The sequence below is a fragment of the Triturus cristatus genome, chromosome 2_1, assembly GCF_964204655.1.
Source record: "Triturus cristatus chromosome 2_1, aTriCri1.1, whole genome shotgun sequence".
NCBI lineage: Eukaryota > Metazoa > Chordata > Amphibia > Caudata > Salamandridae > Triturus > Triturus cristatus.
Genome location: NC_140581.1, coordinates 190608225 through 190630680, shown reverse-complemented (window position 1 = coordinate 190630680; position 22456 = coordinate 190608225). Strand labels below are relative to the sequence as shown.

At 44.2% G+C, this 22456-nt stretch overlaps 1 protein-coding gene across 2 annotated transcripts in view; it reads left to right on the top strand.

Annotated features, from left to right (window-relative positions):
* The window catches only part of MYO5B (myosin VB), a 1021014-nt gene that overhangs the window by 975303 nt on the left and 23255 nt on the right, over positions 1 to 22456 (top strand). For both annotated transcript variants that reach the window (XM_085629682.1, XM_085629691.1), the window contains 6 exons: positions 2567 to 2765; positions 3539 to 3632; positions 4469 to 4615; positions 6348 to 6499; positions 12572 to 12661; positions 14459 to 14609. In XM_085629682.1, coding sequence (XP_085485808.1) covers positions 2567 to 2765; positions 3539 to 3632; positions 4469 to 4615; positions 6348 to 6499; positions 12572 to 12661; positions 14459 to 14609 — 833 coding nt within the window. The remainder of the gene's footprint in view (positions 1 to 2566; positions 2766 to 3538; positions 3633 to 4468; positions 4616 to 6347; positions 6500 to 12571; positions 12662 to 14458; positions 14610 to 22456) is intronic.

Genomic DNA, 22456 nt, shown 5'->3' with positions numbered 1-22456 from the left:
AGTTATGCTCCTTCGATGGGGGCATAATCATGAGGGGGCGTTGAATGGTAATTCCTAAATCCCTGGAGAGTGGAGGCATTAAGGTGTTAAAAAAACCAAGGTCTGGATAAGAGAGAAACTGTGGTTCCCTGGCATGGACTCGATAGTGGAAGAAACGGTGAAGAGCTGCATGACCTATCAGGTCATAGGAAGCATATGGCCCCAGTCCCACTAGCCACAAAATACATCATGACTACTCCCTGGACAAAAATATTTCTAGACTTTAGAAGATTCCCTTGTGATTGTGAATAAACTATCAAAATACCCTGTGGTGGAATTAGTGGCAACTACAGAATTTTCTCATGTGCTCCCTATACTGGGAAAAACGATTACAGCATATTGGTTGCCGGATGTCATCAAGCATGTTCTGCTTGATAAAGTCTTTATAGGACGAAATGCGTTGCTTTTTATATGCAAGCAATAAAGGAAAATCCCTTGTTAAAATAGAATTACTTAATTTGGAGTACCCTTTGATATTCAATTGATTATTCAATTGTAAAATATTTTGCTGCTTTTCAAATGCACCAATAATTGCATAAAAAGTTAGTTGGTTAACAATCAACAGCATTCAACCACTGAGCAGGATGATGAAAATTGTAGTTTTTATGCTTGAAAATCTGGGCTTACTGACGCATTTGTGTTCTTTCCATGGGCACAAGTGAACATATACTTCTAAAGAGCACATATGTCACAAATATTTTCTATCACTTTTTGACTGTACGAAAAATAGCGAGTCTCGGGAATGGTTGACGGTGAAAGTAGATCATTTTGGGAAAATAATTAATATGATGCTTTTGCAGGTACAGGCATGCTTTCAGTTACTTGAACAGGAAGAGAGATTTGCATATTTGCACATGCTCAGCATCAGGATACCCTCCCGGGTGATAGCACTGTACAAATCTGCATAACATATGGGTATGCATGCCTAAAGCATGGTAAAGTGGTATCAGCATCTGCTACACTGAAGGCACATCTGGTATGGCTAGGTCTTTCAGCACTGCTGCCACTGGCATAAGCCTTATTTTGATGATGACTAAGCAATTCACCAATGTTTTGGATTATACTTGAAATTTTACTTTATATTTTTAAGCTCATCTTTTCTGCAGAGCAATGGCAAAATTACTATTTTTACAACAGCTCTGATTCCCAGAATATCTTGTATTTTTTAAGTCTCCTTACAGATACCTTGAGCTGTTTGTTCGCAAACAGATCTATTCTATGCAATAAATACTTAGATTGTGATATGTGTCTTGATCATGATTCAGTAGCTTTCTTGTTTTTCTCACTAACATGATCCAGATTCGAAGGCTCTTCTCCCTATTAGTGTATCTGTCCTGCACAAGGAGCATTTCTGTCTCACTGTATTTTGACTGGATGAATGTTCCTTCCATGACTGATGTAAGACCTTGCATTGTGAACATCAGGGGCTGTTTTCTCTCCCTCTCTCTTTCTTCCCCCTGCTTCTTTGCTGCCCATGCAGTTTTAAAAACAAAATGAGATTTCCTGCGACCACTCACCCCTCATCTCGTCTCACCCGGAGTACTGTCCACTTATGCAAAGCAGGTGGCAATCTTAAAATGTTATTTAAACCATTCAAAGATGGTTGTTCATATGTACTAATGCACTTGCATGAGTGGTAGCCATTTTAGAATGATTTTTTTCTCAAACTAAAAGGAAGGCTATTTCAAGATGGCTGTCATGCATGCATATGCAATTGTGGCACTTCGTTTTAATAGCTTTTCTTCTAGTTTAAGAAAAATAATTTCAAGATGGCCGTGCCACATGCATGTGTATTGATGGCAGTCATCTTGTAATGGTTGTTTTTTAAAGAACAATCATTACCTGATGGCTGCCATGCACATGCATACTAGGCAGACATCTTTGAATAATTTTTCTGAAACTAAAAGATAATCAATATGAAGGTGGTGGCCACCATGCAAGTGCATACATGGTGGCCGTCTGGAGAAAAAACAAACACTGGCACAGACAACAGGCGTTGCACAATGCCAATGCTTGCTTAAATGTGTGTTGGCTTATAATGTTAATTTTGAGGCACCATTATATCATCAGTTAAGCTTCCTCATATTCATATCCTAGTAGCAATGCTATCAACTACTTCTTGTAAGTCAGAGGTTTAGAGGTCTACCTCTAAATGACGTACCACTTCCTCAGTCCATATGATGGTGAAATTATTTGAAAGTGTTAAGACAAGATGAGATTTTATAAACAGGAAGATTGTCATTTTTCATAATTGATGTTCGCCACATTCATATTCATCAGCTTCAGAGGCAAGCATTACCCCTCCTTAAAAGCCAGACATCATAATGGGGACATTGCACTCGCTACCAATGTCTTAAGTTCAACTCGTTCAAATTTCTATTTAAGCTTAATTTTTAAATATTGCTCTAGTATTCTGGCCTTTAGTATTTGTGTCAATTTTAGGCTTATTCACTGTTGACTCAGTAATGCGTCTTGTGTCCCTTGCATCCTTATGACGGTCAATCATGTTGTATTTCTTTCATGTCAGACTCTTGGAGGCGCAGCTCCAGGCTCAGAGCAGACAGCATGAGGAGGAAGTTGATATCCTCACAGGGCACATTGAGACTCTGAAAGAAGATCTGGAGAAGCAGCAGCATGGTCTGCTACAGGCACTCCAGATGTCACCTGAAGCACAAGTGGAGTTTGGCATCCAGCAAGAAATCAACCGTCTCACAAATGAAAATCTGGTAAGAAATAATGGTTTTCAAATGCATGATTCTGACTTTTGACGACTAGTTCCTGATGACTGTCCCTGCATCCTAGAACCAAAGCACTGGGAATGGCAATTGATAGTGCATAGAGGTGAGGAGGTTGCCAAAAAGTTGAGTTTTGCTCAGTCTTCCGGACGGTGTGGCTACCACTGAAGGAACCACCAACACCTTGGGTGAAATGCAACACCTACTGTTCTGTGCATATTCCTCAGATTGATTCTTGATGCTGAAACATTTCCGGGTACCATTAAGCCCCGACAAGTAAAGATGATCCCACACCTACTAGATACAAAATAAGACACCAAACCTGCCAACAGTTTGTCAACTCCAAATAACTTTTGCCTGCCACTCTTGGCTCCCTTTCCACTCCTGCTTCTTTACATGAATATTCCTGTTTCCTTACTTCTTCTCTTATGAGTTGTGTATCAAACTCTCTCCTTCACTAGATCCACACACTGCTCTCCCCCATGCTCACCATCTGTGCTGGTATGTCCTGCTTTGCTCATCTCATTGTCCATCTTTGCCTGTGTTGGACTTGTATGCAATCCGCCACTTCCATCTTATATAGGAATTGTTGTTTTGTGTTCCCAATGACTTGCTCGATAGCAAAAAACAAAATGCCATTTATCTGCTGTTCATAAACAGTTATATTTGCATACTCAGCTATAATTCATCCCCAAATGGTAACCAATAGTACATATTTTCTGAAATAAAGCTCTCAATCAAGCTAATTATTTTACGAATTTCAGGATCTTAAGGAGTTAGCTGAAAAACTAGAAAAGAATGAGAAGAAGCTGAAGAAACAACTGAAGATTTACATGAAGAAAGTACAGGAATTTGAAGGTAATTTTCCCACTATAGGCATCAGTATACATGACATTGTCCACAGGAGAGGCTATTAGGAGCACTTTAATGAATGTTGTAAGTTGTTTCCTGACTCCAAGATATTTTGGATTCTATACAGATGTAACTGCCATCTTATGTACATCTGACATCATTGCTTCAGTATTCTTGCCCACTGTTCTCTTTACGTTTTAAGCAGTGTGATAGTAAACGCGCAGTAGGATAACAGAAGAGGTGTAAATGATTATAGATCTGAGGGTAGGCCTTTTTTGAGACTATCAGACCATGCACGCGTAATCTAATCATTCACTACGGCATAAATCTAAGCATTAAATTTTGTGCTTTATTTAGCTTTGCCACGTGATAACCGATGCAGTTCAATAAGTTCCTTTGACTAAATATAACTTTACAAAATTTTAGAGGTGTGTCAATATGTGCATGTTCACGTACTCCAACTTTGAGAAGATGTTTTTAAAATGTTTCAGAAGTTTCTACCTTTTTTTGAAGGTGGATAGTAATCTCAGTGCCCCGGTGAACTTCACTTAAGGTGGAAATTTGTTCACTGGAAATGTTATATACTTTGCCAAGTTTGGCTGCAGCATCAAAATTTCACACACTTTACCACATTTGTGGATATCATTGATATTTATAAACAACTTTTGAATATATAAAATGAGTTAAAAATGTAGGTAATGTCCTGAATATTCAACAAGCTGTGCAGTATTACAGAATAACCTAAACACAGTCTAGTTCTTACTGACTGGAATACCGGGAAGTTGTTTATGGTACTTTGTACAGAACTGTTCAGGAATTTGACATTGTTTGTTCACCTACAGCGACACAAGAGACACAAGGTCAGACGGAAAAGAAACGGCATGAATTCACCAGACAGGTTACGGTCCAGCGGAAGGAAAAGGAATTTCAGGGAATGCTGGAGTACTACAAAGAAGATGAAGCAATCCTTATTCGAAACCTCATTACAGGTTAGATTGTACATGGACATATGCACAGAACAATTTGGTACTATAGCACAGATAATCAGCTGTCTCCAGGGTACAAGCATTTTTGCTGTTTAGCCTGCAAATGGTCTTTCAAAAAGACCTCCTTCTGAATACACTTTTATCTTTAAAAGTGTGTCTTACCTGACCACTTCTATTCTCCTGACTTTGAATTGCTGATTTGCATCTGTTGCTATCCACATGGTTTTATTACTGTTAGAAACTTAATCTGTTGAGAAGATGGGCATCGGAATTGAAGGGGCTAAGAAAATTATCATAGTTCTGAAAGATTTGTATTGGATAGTTACAATTGAAGGTCACAATCTAATTTTACATAACTTGTGATTTCTTTGAGCATTACGGGTCTGTAAATCATTGCTGTCAAGGACAAACAAAATTGTAGTAGATACTAACACTGTTACAAATACTCTAAAAAACTAATTTATGCAAATGAGGACTTTAGCCCCTGCTGAAGCTCTTGCTTCTTCCACGCTATTTTTTTATTGCTATTGGTCAAAAACTCTTTTTAACTATTTTGTTAGTTATTTTATGAGTTTTCTTAGCAAGACAAAGTGCCCTCCCACAGTTTCTTGTTGTTTATTATGTCATAAAATACCAAACAAAAACAAAGAGCTAGATTCACAGATATGTTACAATGCTTGCTTTATAGTTGTACATTGCCAATATGTTTACTTTTTCCTGTTCATGAAGATTTATTGAGTGAACTCATTTTTTCCACTGTAACTACTGCAAATTATCTACCGGTTGGTAGATCTACAGGCTGTGGATTAGGGAAATGTGGATAAATGCCCTTCATTTCTTCACATAAGGAAATCTAGGTAAAGGAATTATTTTCCATGCTATCCCTTAAAATGGGGCTAGTAGGGCCACTTCCCCCTTCCTGCATAGAGTACACATACTTTAAGTGTACATTTAGAAGTGCATTAACTGTGAGAAGATTATTTGAAAATGTTTCTGAATATCCACAACATTACAAATCTGTGAGTGCATTGTCCGTTCTCATAACACGCTCATGCGAAATTACAATGTACCTCTTGAAGACCATTAACAGTACTAAGTGCAGTCTCATCAACCGTGAAAAGTACAAAGTAATCAGTATAGTTAAGACAAAAGTTACAAATGTATCTGGAAAAAGATTAAATGTAAGTGGAAATAAGAGTATGAGGGCAACAGAAGAAAAGAAAATTGGTCAGACAAAATAAAATGGGTACTTGGGATTAAAAACTCGTTAGTAACCGTGGAATTAAAAACATCCTTACACATCCTAAATCCCCTTGTAAATGGGGTAATATGGGTGATCTTAAATAAGCTTCTGGGATCTAGGAGCAGTGTCTGCCCAGGAGTTCAACAAAATGAGAGGAAATGGACTCCCATTTAGGTACATCTTTGAAGCCTCAAACCACACTCCTAAGTGCGAAGTCATATTTGTAATAAGTCTTGAGACTTCTGCAATCCCATTCAAAACAGGGAGCTAACTCAAAACAATTGAGAACTTGACACATTCTGGATAGTCACAGGACTATTCCTTGCATAATTTAAGTAGGAAAAGAAGGTTTGAATTCCCCCACCTATAAATTGCATATGATTGGAAACTGGAGGACGGTGAGCGTAGCTCTCTTTGCAGTATAAAACCCTTGGTGTGCGGGAATGTGAATGACTTATTGTCGATGTTTAAATGTGTCTTTTGCCTTTGTAGATCTCAAGCCTCAGCAAGTGTCTGCCACTGTGCCATGCCTTCCTGCCTACATCCTATTTATGTGCATCCGACATGCGGATCACATCAATGATGATCAGAAGGTGCATTCGCTACTCACCTCCACCATCAACGGCATTAAGAAGGTGCTCAAGGTATGACCAATGCCTTCTGCAAATTGAGAGCAGTGTGAGGTTATGAACTGATGACAGAAGCCCTTCTTTTAAGACCATGTAAAAAGGATACTCTCATTCCAGTCCACAGCTCCTAGAGGTTTCATGTAGTCGTGACTGAGTAGGACATCCATGAGTTGTGACTCATTACTAGCTGTTTCTGAATTGACTCAATTTCTTCCTGTAATCTATTATATTGCTTGAAATGTCAATTATCATATGACCTAGCACCGATTTTATTTAGCAAATGTTGATTTTACTCTGGAATATGTGTAATCTTGCAAGCTGATTCTTTTATTTGTCTAGTTTGGGGCATTTCCAAGTTATACTTTATGAGAAATGCCTCATGAAATCGTCTGTTGTCCCAACTGTAATGTGGAAGCTATAATATATGCTGATTAATAACAGATTTAACTTGTGAAATTTAGTTAAATCCGCGAGTTAGGATCACCACGTAAGTTATGAACGTCAATCAAGATCCATAGCAAGAATAACTAAATACTATATATGCCTTGTCTTGCTTTAAGTGAAAGGAATCTCAAAATGGATGCAGAGGAGACCGAGGATACTGCATCCAATGCCTTTTTTAAAAGGTACCAAATGTACAAGTCATTGTAAAACTCAATGGGCCAGATGTACATAGCCTTTCTGAAGTTGCAAACCTATCCTTTGTGCATTGCAAATAGTAGGGGATATGACAGGGAAATACACAGCTCAGCTCATTCCCATTTCAAAAAGGGATATATATATATATAGCTTTGGTGGCAAATGTGCTCACAAACCCACCCTTGATCAGTTACCAACCACAAGCTGGGGTGGGGACACTATTCCTATGGGGTTGCTTTCCTGTGAAAAGTGTGTTGGCAGCTGCAGGAGGATCAGGTAGTGGTCCAGGAAATCACTGCCTGCATCCCCCAATGTCTTCACAAAGAGGAAACATACTTAAAAAATAACAAAAAGCAGCACTGGTCCCTTAAGGAAAAGAATGGAGGTACTAAGTTTGTTGTCCCTTGCAGGCCACCATCTCAGCATTCTCAGCCAATTAGTCAGGTTGTTTGAAACCCCCTATTAATGGACAATTTGAATGCAATTAAAGTGCATAGACGACATAGCAGATTGCATTCCCCTTCGCAAATCAGTTGGTGTGTAATTGCACTTCCCTAGTTTGCGAATGGGAGTACTACATCTGGCACTATGTCAGGGACCCTGCTGGGGCTAGGTAAAGGCTTACTAAAATGGGGTGCTTGCTTTCCTCAGAGAAAAGGGAAATAAGGAGGATGGGTTCAGCATATACGAGAGTACCTCAAAGCTGGGAAGAACAGCAGGACATACGCTGAGGACTGGAGCAGGTTGGAACTGACTGTGATTTAGACACTGTACATGTCCTGAGAAAGCCTGAAAAAGAGAAACTAGGAAGACAACGCAAATTCAAACTACCAACAAAAGGAGCAAGTAGGAAAACAATATAACAATTTTTATTTATAATAGCTTGTATGCTCCCTGGAAAGTGATGTCTCAATGCAGTAAGATGACAAGGAGCAGCTAATCCCATATAGAGACCTGGTAGGCACCAGTGGAAGAAGAGTGCAGGGTGAGCCGATGTGCCAGAGGCAGCTAGCCTCAGAATCTCACTGGCACCCGTGGCAGCGATGAACAAGGTTTCTACATGGGCGCAAGAAAGGACTAAGATGTTAAAGAAGGAAACTCAGAGTACAGAAATTGGCTCATGGAAGCAGGGCCAAATAAGAGGCGTGAGTAATTACCTATGTGTTAGGAATCAGGGAACCACCAATGAAGGGACGCCTGTACTGACACTGAGAAAGGAAAAGACCAAGAAAACTAGAAGGCGCAAGAAGGGAAACAGAAAAGCATGGATCAGAGCTGAGATCAGAAGGGTCAGAATAACCATAGGGACCATGAGACAAGATACAGAACAACCCACCACCACAAGGACATGATCTAGGCATGCATTACCGACAGAAGGAACTCCAAGGACGGGAAGGTGGTGTTGCTGTGTGGGCTGGTGTGGGATGTGGATGTGTAAATACAAGGTGCTGGTAATTGTTATCATATACTGGTGTTAGCGCTGGACCACAAAGGATCCTCTTTAGTGCCACCTACTGGCTGGATGGCAGATGACTCCTTACACACTAGACTCTCATATAAAAGTCATTGGCATACCTATCTGCACGTAGAACACATGTATTTAAAATATGTACAATTAGGTAAAAAGCTGCATTTTGAATCCCTCATTAGACTGCGGTGAGGTTTTGAATAATCATGCTGCCCTGGCAATTGGAGCTGGACTGTTCCCATTGAAGCAGGGTCAAGACTGATTTGCATATGGCTCGGTCCTTACTGAGGGGGCACAGTGTGCAAAATAAGGATGGACTGGTACGTGGCCACAAGTAATTACATGTGACTGCGATTAATTCAAGCATTTCATCCATCACTTATTATGTACTTCAGTGTGTCACCCTACGTATGACGAGTATGCCCAGATGTGGCTCCAGTGTACACTGTGTCACTGGAACCAAGCTATACTTGGCCCGATGAGCCCTAATCAAGGGTTGCTTGTGTTCCAGTTCAGGGAGGACCTAGCCTGGTAGTTCAGCTGGACTGTTCCCATTGAAGCAGGGTCAAGACTGATTTGCATGTGGCTGGGTCGAAACTGAATTTAAACGGTGTGCAAAATAAACATGGACTGAGATGCTACATGAGTAATTTCTAGTGGCTGAGATTAATTCAAGCATTCCATCCTTCACTTTTGGTATACTTCAGTGTGTCACCCTTAGAAGGATGAGTATGCCCAGACATGGGTTCTGTGTACATTGTGTCAGTAGAACAAAGCTATATCTAGCTGATGAGGGCAAAACCAGACCTATGTTGCTTGTGTTCTAGTTCAGAGAGGGCCTGGCCTGGCAGTTCAGGCTGGACTGTTCCCATTGGAGCAGGTTCAACACTGATGTGCATATGTTTGGGTCCAAACTGAGCAGACATCACCCAGGGAAACCAAGGCCACCTGCCCTGGAGCCTGGAGCACCAGCGCCTGTCTGCTTGCCAAGACCAGTGTGCCCTGTGAGGAAGAGGAAAGCATTGGATAGAACGAGGTCCTTAGAAAGGCCCTAGCGAGACGGCTTCATGAGTGAGGTGTGAGGAAACCGATGTGTACCAATTGGTTCGATTGCCTGTAAGCAGAAGTGATCCAACAACCCCCGTATGTCAGGAGAAGGTTGCTGTGGACTGAACCGTTTACTGAGATCTGTGTGGGAAGTGCTAAACCCATACCGCCTCTTTACAGAACATCAAGATTCATGTCCACCTTGGCTGTGACCACCATATGCCAGGAGAGGGGCACAGCGGTGTGGGAGTCTGCGCCTTTTGCCAGAAAGTACCATAGCAACCCCGTATGCCAGAATGGGCGGGCGTTACCGATGTTACATGAAGTTCAAGCCGTTGCCTGGAAGAAGATTGCAGCTGTAACCGGTGGGTTGAGTTCTCACACCAAGACCTGCCCCTGACTGACCCCTCCCCTGAGGACCATGAAGGATGCTGTGGAAGACATCGTACCCTCACTGGGCCTAAGTTGGAACCTGTAGGATCAAATCCCTCCACTCTGTCTTTACAGGTTGGGAGCATTTCCGATTGCTGAGACAATTCGGCAGTAGCACTCGAAGGAGCAAGCCTGTGATTGCTAGGTGCTGCCACGTGCAACCAGTCCGAATTCTTTGAACAGGATCGAGACTTGTGAGCACCTGTGGACAAGGCTCACTGCATCGCTGCACACTTCCCTACTGCAGGAGCGGATTAGACTTGAACTGGGCTTGTGGGGTGCCGGCAGACTTGTGGCTGACAGTGCTGTGGCACCATAGACTTTCCTAAAGAGTCTAAGAGGAACTCTTGAGTACGGCCTACTTGTGAGCATTCCCTGGATGCGTCCACTAGTGAATGGGGAATAATCCCAACCATGTTGCAAGGAAGAGGGTGGGAAAGGGAGTTGCCTATCAAATGCTAGAGCCCCAATTTCAAGGGGATTGTGTTATTGCTTACAAATGTTGTTATTCCTTTGAATGTGTACAGTTAGAAATAAAAGACTTTATTTTCTTATAAAAGCAAGTATTTGATTAGATATTGATTTATTGACAGTACAGTGTGCACTTTGAGTTAGGAGTCGACTCACCTGTATCTGCACTCCCCTGCCCCAAACCGAGGTAGCCTTTAGCTGCTCGTCCATAGCTACCACTGAGAGTAAAGTGCAGAAGGGGTGCTAGAACCAGTTACTCAGGATCCATAGTAGGTCGGGCCCTGACACATCAGGAGTAAAAGCCCTCAACCACCACGGTTGGGGCGAGTAGCCCCTGCATGCCCCATGGCCCTCTGAAAGGGATTCTGAGAGGCCCCAATTAATTACCAGTGGCTGAGATTAATTCAAGCATTCCATTAATTACTTTTTGTATACTTCAGTGTGTCGCAGTGGGCAGCTGTAGGCAACTGAACCTTGGCCAGAGCAACACTGTGCCTTCCTTTGTTCCAGAGTAAGTCCCCCAGCATGCCATCCAACATGCAGAACGTCCCACAAGGTATGATAATAGGTAGGTTGGTGAAATAATAAAGGAGTCTAGGCAGCACCACCATACTAGACAATGCAACCCTACCTTGCACCGTAAGAGAGAGTGAGCACCAAAAAGTAATTTGGGAATGAAGGGAAGCTACCACTCACATGAGGTTACCCTCCAATTAGTCCCTGTAGGAGTGGTATATATTAATGCCCAGATATCGAAATGTGCAAGCTTCCCACTTTATGTGGTGGCAGTCACAACCGCTGTTTCTCGGGGACAGTCTGGATGCAGAGGAAATAAGCACATCTTTTCCCAGTTCAGTCCCAGACCTTATACCACCTTGAATACAGTGAGATCTCTCAGTATTGAATTTACACCATCTCTTATTTCTTTGACATAGACTAGCACATCGTCTGCATATAGTGAAACTGCCTGTATCTGTCCATGAAGTGTCAATCCCGCGCTGACTGGTGCAATCTCTGCACTAGGGGCTGTCCATCGCCAATGCAAAAAGCAGTGGCGACACTGGGCATCCCTGTCACATACCTCGCCGTACCAGGAATGGGGCAGAGATCAGTTGTCCAATTTTTACTCTGGCTGTTGGCTCTGTGTACAGTAACTTGCCCCACCAAATCAGTCTTTCCCCCATCCCCAGCTTTTTTAGTACAGCAAACATGTATTTTCATTCTAGCGAATCAAACGCCTTTTTAAGGTCCAAAACCAGACAAAAGCAGTGGCGAGCGCCCCTCCACAGGTCAGCGCCCGGTGCGACTGCACCCATTGCACTGCCCTAAATCCGCCCCTGCCTGCATGACCCATGATAACAAGGGCATCAAGGACACTGGCTACCCCCAATTACCCTCCATGGTTAAAAGCTGCAGCAAACGCTGAAACAATGAGTTGTTGTTTGTTTTAAAGCCCCTGTGTAGAACATGTTTAAAAATATTACATAAAAGACTAAGCCGGGGTTATTGTCAGCCATTTCTGTAATATTTGGACCAAGGCTGGAGATTTGTTATTAACATTCATTGCCATAATCCTCTCTGTCAGCAGCAACACTGTTCTATACATTTCTGGTAACTACTAGGAGTCAATGTATGTATGCCTGTTGGTATATGTAGAAGGGCAACAGAGCAGTGCTTAAGGCTAGAGGCCAAGGTTGTTGCACAACATCATTTACACAGTAAAGCAGATATGCCAACACTTCCCAGCATTACCACCACAGCTCCTGATGTGTACCAGAAATGTTGGGGAATGCACAAGCTGGAAAAGTATCCAATTACCAAATAATTTCTCTCCTCAGAGCATTATCAAAAAGTTTCAAAAACATCATTAAAAAGCTGATTTTCGACAAGCATTGAAAATAGATTGTGAATAGAGAAAATGGAGATATAGGCTGCTTAGGAGAAATAGCCTGCAGGCTTTGCGATGATGTTAGTTGTGCTTGCTTATGCTTACTAACCGCAGTTTCGCTTGTTCGTCTTGTTCATTATAGAAACACAGCGACGACTTTCAGATGACATCTTTCTGGTTAGCCAATGCCAGCCGCCTCCTGCATTGCCTGAAACAATACAGCGGGGACGAGGTAAGCAGCACCTCCACCAGTAATTAGTCCATCCATACTAACCAGAAATAAAGCACTGCAACAGCACAGATTTATGTACTTACTCTAGTAGGCAAATGGTATTGTATATTGTTCATTATTAAAAAAGATGTTAGTGACAAAAATAAGATACAGATCATGAACAATGACTTTGAAGTCCATTCACAAAAAATGAGCACCATTGACTTGGGTAACAATAAACATCTGTTATTCAGCGCCAATATACCTTTGAGTGAACGTTCGCTTTACAAATACACGTATTAAGTTCAGCAATCTGACCATCCTGGACCCAGTAACACGGCCACAGGTTATGGTAGTCAATAGTGGTGACTCACACATCACCCTCTTACTGCTGGTGTGGGTCTTGCAACTCCTAGCCAATTTGTCTCTTCACTCGCCTGACAATTCGCAGACTGCTCTAATCGAAGAATGTGCCTGCCAATTGCTCAATGAGAACTTTTCCTAGGTGTCCAGCCTTTGGGTCCCATTAGGTCCAGTCCTTCGAGTCAAGCTGACAGTCCTGGCTTGACAGTGTCACTTCATTAAGGGATACTGTCACCTCCCTACCACCCAAGCTGGATTTTTCAGGACATAGAACCTGCTGGTATGCCTCGCAGGTAGGCGGGCTCTAATTCACCGTGAGACCAGTTCTCGATTCTGACTCAGAATTTCTGTAAAGTTCCACTCAAACACTCACCTGCACATACAGCCAAAAAGTCAGACAACAGATACAACCCCATTCATTGAAGAATCCATGATCTCAGCAACTCTTGCATCACTTTTTCTTTCTTAAGGAGATACACTCACTGATTAATCCCAGGCCTCCTAAACATGGTTTGCCTGGAGATCATCCAGCAACTCTTCTATTGTATCCTAATTCTCCCATATTCACACTAATATGAACCTGTAGGGAGTTGGGCCAGCCCTTACTCAGTGCTTTCATATCGCTGTGAGCTCACAAGGTCTGCACAGAAATAAGACAAAATGTATGGTTTGAGAACGTGCATGAAATCTCTTCACAGTTGCTGTCAGCACAATGCACTGCTTAACAGCCATTGGTTAATTTGTAAAAATAAATAAGTGCTGGGGCTCCCATCATGAGACAGCTTGCACCAGCCCATTTCTCCGGTTATCACTGCCTAAAACAGAACCAAATACTAACCATGAAAGTGGGGAGAGGATGTGCTGTAATGGCCAGAGCTTGCGACTTCGGAGCTGGGGAACCAGGCTCAAGTCTCGGCATTGGCTAAACATCCTGTGATTCTGGGCAAATCACTTAATCTCCCCATGCCTACCATAAATGAATGTGTCCTTAACTGGTGCTCATGAAAAGCAATGGTGTTGATGATTAAGTGCCGGTGCTGAGCACCGGAATCCACCGGCTCAAATTGAGCAGTGTTAACAACTATTAGAATAGGGGCTGACTTTGAGTTCGGAGGATGGCGTACTCCGTCACAAGCATGATGGTTAGCCCATTCGACATTTTACAACTGCCATTGGATATACTACACATGTAATATAGCAGATAGGATATCCATCACATATGTGACCAAGTTAGTGGTGCGCCAAAGACTAAACCAGTCCCATAGTTTGTTCAAATGCACTGCTACAGGACTGTTGACATAGTATGTATGAACAGAAATACAGCATATGAAACAGGCTGTAATTACAACACTTCGTGCATGAGAATTTGCAGTCACTTGGATCTCTGAACAGATTTCTATCGAACAGCATGTATTCTGTTAGGCAGTTTAAGATGTCAGATTGTTTCTTTTCTAGGGATTCATGACCAAAAACTCGACCAAGCAGAATGAGCATTGCCTTGCAAACTTTGACCTCACGGAGTACCGCCAAGTCCTGAGTGACCTCTCCATCCAGATCTACCAACAGCTTATTAAGATCGGGGAAGGGATGCTGCAACCAATGATAGGTAACATCACTGTCCATTGGCACAATCTATCTTTTTATTAACCTGGGTGGGGGGGGGGGGGGGCAAAAGATGCAACACAATTGTTGTCTCTAGCGCCGAGACGCCCACGAGTATTCGTTTGCGCTCTATAAATGCCAAAAATAAATAAATAAAAGTCATGCAGTGGTAAAATAGCACGCTAATGAAAACTGAAACAAAAAATGTACCACCTTGATCAGATGTTCTTTGTGGAATCGCTTTGTGAACTGAAATTAAAAACAGATACACAGTGACATATCAGAATGGCCAAATAAGGAACAAACCCAAATCATGCATCCATGAGATAAAATGCATTTGGGACTTTTGATATGCAAAAACCTGGTTTTAGAAGCATGTAGGTTTCAAAGCAATGATCTGTCATTGGCTGTTTGAGCCAATGAAGTTGGCCATTAAGGAACTGAACAGATTTTATTGACCACATCTGAAGGTAAAATTGAGTGTCATTTGCGTACTTGACATGCAACTCCTCAGTCAGATCTCCAAGTACACATTAAAAAACATGGAGACCAGTATAATACCATAGGGTACACAATATGGTTTACTCAGATGTCCCCATTCTGCCCAGTTTGAACTAATGAGTCCTTATAGAAGAGAACCAGGTCACCATACTACGCTCAGAGCCCGTTCAATGTTGCAGTTGTTCAATAGCTCAAGCTTAAGTGATATATTCTGTTTGTGGAAAGTTAAGAAAATGATATGTGTTCATCAGCATCTAAATTCTGTATGACTGAAGTGAACAACGTACATTGGTGTGTGGTGCATGCTTGAGCATATGAGTGTGTATGTGTGTGAAGTAGTATGAGTCTAACGCGGCCTCACAGTGTGTGTTATTAGGAGCCACCAGAAACTACCCATATTGTTGCCAAAATTATCCTAGGATTCCACTCCATAATTTCAAGGAGGACCACAATTTGCCAGTTATGATCAGCTTGTGTACAATGGGTGTGCACCACCATCCCAAAAATTTTGGCCCTGGCATAGTAATGCCATCTTGACATAAATGTGGCAGTCCCTGACAAAATGAGGGAATCCCTGACATATGTAGTTCACAGTGATACATGTGCATGTATGTACTGCTTGGTGAAAAAGTCAAACAGATGTTTGAGGGCCCAATTTATATTTAGAGAAAAAGTAAGTTGGTATTTCATGAAAATAAAAGTTTATTTCATGAAGAATGGCATGGCTTGGTGTGGGCTATTTAGTTTATTTTCCCAAAATAATGCTTGTATTTGATAGCAAGCATCTGATAGCAAATATTGTGTATTTTAACTAATTGACAAGCTGAAGAAGAGAAAAATATTGCATGTCCAAAATATATTTAGAGCTGATGATTGAGTGGTAATTCACGTGAAGTTAGAGAAATACATTGACGATGGCGTGTCCTTGCTGCATTTCATGACTCCTGTGGAAGGATTTCATCTTCTACATCGATAATGTTTTTTATGACCTTTTAATTATCGTTGTATGAGGTCTGAGCATGTAGGATTCATGTAACCTCTCTGCTGTTTGAACCTGCATGGCTTCCTATAACCTAAGCAGAAGCACCATCAAATGAGATGAAAATAGGTCAACCTCTGCTGTATGTGGGAAGAGACTGGGCTCAGTGTAATTTTCACGTTTGCCGCTTCTAGGTAAATCTTTGGATGTATGCCTAATTTGACAAAATATCGAATTTACAAGGGAAACATATTCTATTCACTGTTTGAAAAATAAGAGGCCTTATGACATTGCACACCCAATTTTTTTAAGTGCCTGTAATACCTATTCTTAATAATAATAATGATAATTTTATAGTTTATTCAAACCTTTGTAACAATTACCACACACACCTCATTACTTATTTACCATTTAAACAATAAATCTTTGTTAAAACGTACTTTCTCTCTCACTCGAGCGACAGTTAAGACTTTGTGGATACAATCAGGATATCTCCCCAGCCTCGCAGGGGTTCATAGGTCAGTTTGCCAGGCTGCACCAATGTTTAGAGACCAAGAGTGCAGGATTAAAAGTGCCTGATACATGTAATGCCTATACCTTTCTTGCAAGTTTTAAGGTAAAACGTGCTGATATGCACCGCTTTGCCACCAGCCTCCTCCCAAGATAAATAAGTTAATTTCTGTTATTTTTGGAAGGGCTTTACTAGGGCAATGAGGAAACTACAATACTGTAACAAAGAGGGTTCCTCCATGTAATAGAGTTAGCAGTCTAGTAGCTGGGGAGGGCGGAGCCAGAGGGTCAGGGGAAGAGGAGGAGTCCCGACAGGATAGGGTCAGTTAGTGTAGGGACAAGGCAGAGATAAGAGGCTGATAAATAAAGCTCCTATAAACCACAAGAAGTGTCCGTGGTTCTTTGCAGCGCGATGCTACAACTGGCAACGAGGGTGGGATAAGCATGCCCCACTGTCCAAGGAGCCCCTCGAGATTATTGAAGAGCCGGGAGCAGCCACAGGAGCAGGTGTGGACCTGCCTGAAGTGACTGATCGCTCCGAAGCGCGATGCACGCTGAATGTGTAAGAGGTCGATGCCACCAGTGAGTACAGAAGTCGGGAGCCCACCCCGACCCTGCCTTGTGCCCCAGAACGAAGAGAGGAGTGCCTCTACGTTGGAGATGCTGTCTCCGAAAGCCTGCCAGCGCGCGTCGTTGAGCGCGTTGAAATACGAGCTGAAAGCCCGTTGATGCCGGCTAACCTCACGCCCGATGCGTGAGCTTTGGCACGCGGTCGCGAAGGAAAAGCGGGAAGCTGCAGAATAAGGCGGGAGCCCACCCCGACCTCACCTGATAGCTGTCGCCGTCGGAGATAAGCAGAATTTGAAGAGTGCCACCCTGAAGCTGCCCACCGGTGAGTCCAGCATGGAAATGACTGACTGAGCCAGGAGAGAGAGCCTCGTGAGTGTGCAGGGATGGCGGCCATCTTGAAGTCAGGCAGTTTTCGAGACGGTCCCCTTGAGTGGTGCAGAGCGGCCATTTTGAAGTCAGGCACCCAGCAAATAAGCAAGCCTTGTCAAGTGCAAATAAACAAGCATTGGCAAGCACAAGTAAACAAGCACTGATAGGTGCAAACAAACAAGCATTGGCAAGAAGAAATAAACAAGCATTGGCGAAGGGACGTAAAACAAGCATTGGCAAGTACAAGTAAACAAGCATTGATATGTGCAAATAAACAAGCATTGGCCAGAAGAAATAAACAAGCATTGACGAGAGCAAATAAACAAGCATTGGCGAGAACACGTAAAGAAACAAGACCCACCGAGGGAGGGGAAAGAAGACAACGACGCAATGTCGACCTCACCACAGCGGAAGCCCCTTGTCGCGGGAGGATCACACCTGCGAGCTCCGGAATGTCTGACCGTGACCACAGGAGGGAGCATGGGCCCCAAGTGGCAGGAATGGTTAGAAGACTTCGAAGACTATATTGAGGGATCCAAGGTGACGGAAGACAAAGAGAAGTTAATTGCCCTCTGCAACCTCGCAGGCCGAGAAATAAGCAAGATAATAAAGGATCTTCCGCCTGCTGAAACGGGGACGTATGACAAAGTGCGTGAGGCACTGAACAAAAAATTCCTTCACAAAAGAAATGTAGATTATGAGCGCCATACATTCCATCAAGCACGCCAAGGAAAGGAGGAAGCGATGGGTGCATTTATCACCAGACTACGACGGCTGTCGAGATACTGCGAGTTTGAAACATTCTCGCCTGATGCTGCCATCAAATCGCAAATAATAACAGGTTGCCACTCAGAGACACTCCGGAGACGGCTACTGAGGAAACCCCATGAACTAGAAGAGATTGAAGAAATGACCCGCATGTATGACCAAGCGGAGGAACACGCTGCCACCATTGAAACAGGTCACAACGTCAGCCATGTTCAAGAACGCTCGGGTGGCAGAAGGAAATATTCGCCGGAGAACAAATGGAGGCACAGCACGTCGTCTCACCAACGGCGTCCGGAGTATGGGAGAAGGGAGCTCAGGCGAAGAGATCGGAAGACAGAAAGGACTAAGCGATGTTATCGGTGCGGACGTGACTATCCCCATGTGGACACCTGTCCGGCCATGGGCCAACGGTGCAGGAAATGTGGGCGGTCCAATCACTTCGAAGCAATGTGTGGGGACTACCACCGAAACAAGCGAAGTGAAACGACGAGATCGTCCCGCTCAGACACCCGGAAACATCACATACGATGCCGTTAAAGGGGAGCTCGTGCGGTCCCCAGGCTCATCACATTCTAGCCGGGAATCACGCAGGTCATGTTGGGAGTGCCGATCCCCATCTCGGGACTCGAGCTCATCATCCTCCCGAGATTCTACATACACAGTGGAATACTTGAACATGATTGCAGACCCCGATCAGCGAAAAAAATATCCGCGACTAGACATTAAAGTGGGGAATCACAACACTAAATTTGTCATGGATAGCGGTGCTTCGCTGAACTACATTCCAGTTACGGAGCATGACAAAATCCAAAACCTCCACTGACTTTTGCACCGGTCCGCGTTTTCACGTGGATGTCCAACAAACCGCTTCCCTGTCAGGGCAAATTCCACACAACGCTCACGCATGGCAACATCACCATACAGGCGGTCATACATGTCATCAAAGGGCCTGAAGCCGACTGCCTTCTCAGCCTCCCCACGGCGGAGCGGCTTCGTCTGGTGGAAATTCTATTCAAAATCAACAACACACAGGACTACATTACCAAGTTTCCCAAACTCTTTCATGGTCTAGGCAAGCTGAGAGGTTGCCAAATTCGGCTGCACATCAATGAACAGGTCAAGCCCGTTGGGCAGCACCCACGACGGGTTCCCTATCATCTTCAAAATGCGGTTGAAGAGGAACTTCAGGAACTGCTTTCAGCGGACATCATCGAGCGCACGGATGGCCCGACGCCGTGGGTATCGCCGGTGGTCATCGTACCGAAAAAGGGGACTCCCAACAAAGTGAGATTGTGCGTCGACATGCGCTTGCCCAATACCGCAATTGAAAGAGAGCGACACCCTGGACCACACCTGAGCGATATGATCGCTGCTCTGAATGGTGCAAGGGTGTTTTCAAAGCTGGACCTGAATAAAAGTTATCACCAGCTAGAACTGGACGCCAAGTCTTGTTACATCACCACGTTCGCTACACACCTAGGACTATTCCGGTACAAACGGCTGAGCTTTGGTGTCTCGTCTGCCGCGGAAATTTTCCAGGAAGCTATCCGCCAGATCATTCAACACATTCCGAACACGCTGAATTACAGCGACGACATCCTGGTCTATGGGTCTGATGTGAGTGAGCATGACATCGCTCTTGATCGCGTTTGCCATGCCCTGCTGGATGCAAATTTGACGCTGAACAAAGAGAAATGTGAGTTCCACAAGGCCACTCTGAAGTTCTTCGGTCATATCTTCTACGACGAGGGCATGAAGCCTGACCCGGATAAGATTGCGACGTTGAACAACACCAACAGCCCGCAGGATGTCAATGACTTGAGGTCTTTCTTAGGGATGGCCAGTTATTGTGCCCGCTACATCCGGGACTACGCGACTATCAGTCACCCTCTTCGGATCCTGACCAAGCTTGGTCAACCGTTTGACTGGACACCTGAGTGTGAGAGGGCGTTCACGGAGATAAAGCGCGCAGTGGGGTCGGCCGACAGCCTCTCCTATTTCAATCCACGACGGAAGACGGAGATCACTGTTGATGCCAGCCCTGTTGGATTGGGGGCCATCCTGGCTCAATATGATAATGACTCTGACCAGAGGCGGATCGTCGCATATGCCAGCCGCAGCCTGTCGGATCCCGAGAAGAAGTACTCGCAGCCGGAGAAGGAAAGTCTTGCTGTAGTGTGGGCGTGCAAACATTTTCACGTATTCATATATGGCAAGCACTTTACCTTGATCACGGATCATCAGGCGCTGCTCACCATCTACGGCAATCCCAAATCCAAGATGCCTCAGAGAATTGAGAGATGGGGTCTCCGACTTCAGGAGTACACGTTCACAATTATTCATAAACCGGGGAAGGCGGAGAACCCGGCTGACTACATGTCCCGTCATCCTCAGCCATCTTCAGAATCGAGCCCATCGATTGCCGAGGAATATATTCACTTCGTGGCTGCCCGAGCACTGCCACCGGCCATTCCCATGGATGTCATTCGGGAGGTCACCGCCCAGGACACCATCCTGCAAATAGTGTTACACCGGATCCGAACCAATAAATGGAGACATAACACGCAAGAAGAAGACACAGATTCGACAATCCGGAAAGAGATTCAGGCATTCCGGCACGTCTGTGATGAACTATCGGTCACCACGGATGGAGTCATCTTAAGAGGCCAACGACTCGTCATCCCCAGTCAACTACGGCAGGGAGTCATCGACCTGGCCCATGAAGGCCATAGAGGAGTGGTGTCCACAAAGCGAGCTCTACGGGAACGCGTCTGGTTCCCCTTCCTGGATCAGATGGTAGAGTCCACGCTAAGGGACTGTCACCTCTGTCAGCTGACCAGCCAAAGCAATCCACCGGCACCGCTACAGATGACCACCTTACCCAATGGAGTATGGCAAGAAATTGCCATGGACTTTTATGGGCCACTGCAGTCTGGCAAATACGTGGTTGCCATAATCGATGAATACTCACGATTTCCCATAGAACAAATCATATCATCTACTAGCGCCTCTTGCACTCTCAAAGTGCTAGACGAAGTATTTGCAACATGGGGTGTCCCCAGAGAAGTCAAAACGGACAATGGTCCCCCATTCAATGGACACGAATTCAGTGCCTTTGCGTAGCACATGGACTTCAAACACCGAAAGGTCACGCCACTCTGGCCCCAAGCAAATGGCACCATTGAGAGATTTATGGCCACGATTAAAAAGACATTTCAGCAAGCGTCCGCTGAGAAGAAAGAACTACAGGCAGCCCTGACTGAAGTCCTCAGAGCCTACCGGACAACACCACACTCAACCACCGGACAATGCCCTGCCACCCTCATGCTAGGGCGACCAATGAGAAATCGCATCCCGACATGGGAGGGCGCCTTGCAAGCAGTATCACCAAATCTCATCCATCAGGAAATGGTAGTGACGGATAAGCACCACAAGGACAAAATGAAATCGTATGCTGACGCAAAGAGAAGAGCGAGGTCTCCGTCCTTGCATGAAGGGGATCACGTCCTCGTCAAACAAGAGCAGCGGAAAAAGACTGATTCCTGCTTCCGTGATGAGCCACTGGTAGTTACCCAACAGAAGGGCACTATGCTGACCGCGGAATGTGAGCAGCGCAGGATAACCAGAAATGTCTCCCATTTCAAGAGGTGTCCGCGAGACCCGAACGGACCAGGGATAGACACGACTCTCTTGCCTGCAAGTGAAGAACATGACCCTATTGACACTGGAGACAGAGGTCAGCAAAGTGAGCCAGTGACGAGTGTGCTCACCGGGAACATGTCACTGCGGCCACGTCGTGAAATCCGGCCACCCAAGAGACTCATCGTAGAGATGGACTAGAGCACTGTTGCTCATTTATTTTATGAAGAAAAGGGGAGATGTAATAGAGTTAGCAGTCTAGTAGCTGGGGAGGGCGGAGCCAGAGGGTCAGGGGAAGAGGAGGAGTCCCGACAGGATAGGGTCAGTTAGTGTAGGGACAAGGCAGAGATAAGAGGCTGATAAATAAAGCTCCTATAAACCACAAGAAGTGTCCGTGGTTCTTTGCAGCGCGATGCTACACTCCAGGCTAGGAGTATTTCAAAGTTGGCTCATTTTTGTATCAATCTTTAGCAAATTAGCTATTTCTTTCAGTTATTTCAGCAAAAACACTGGGA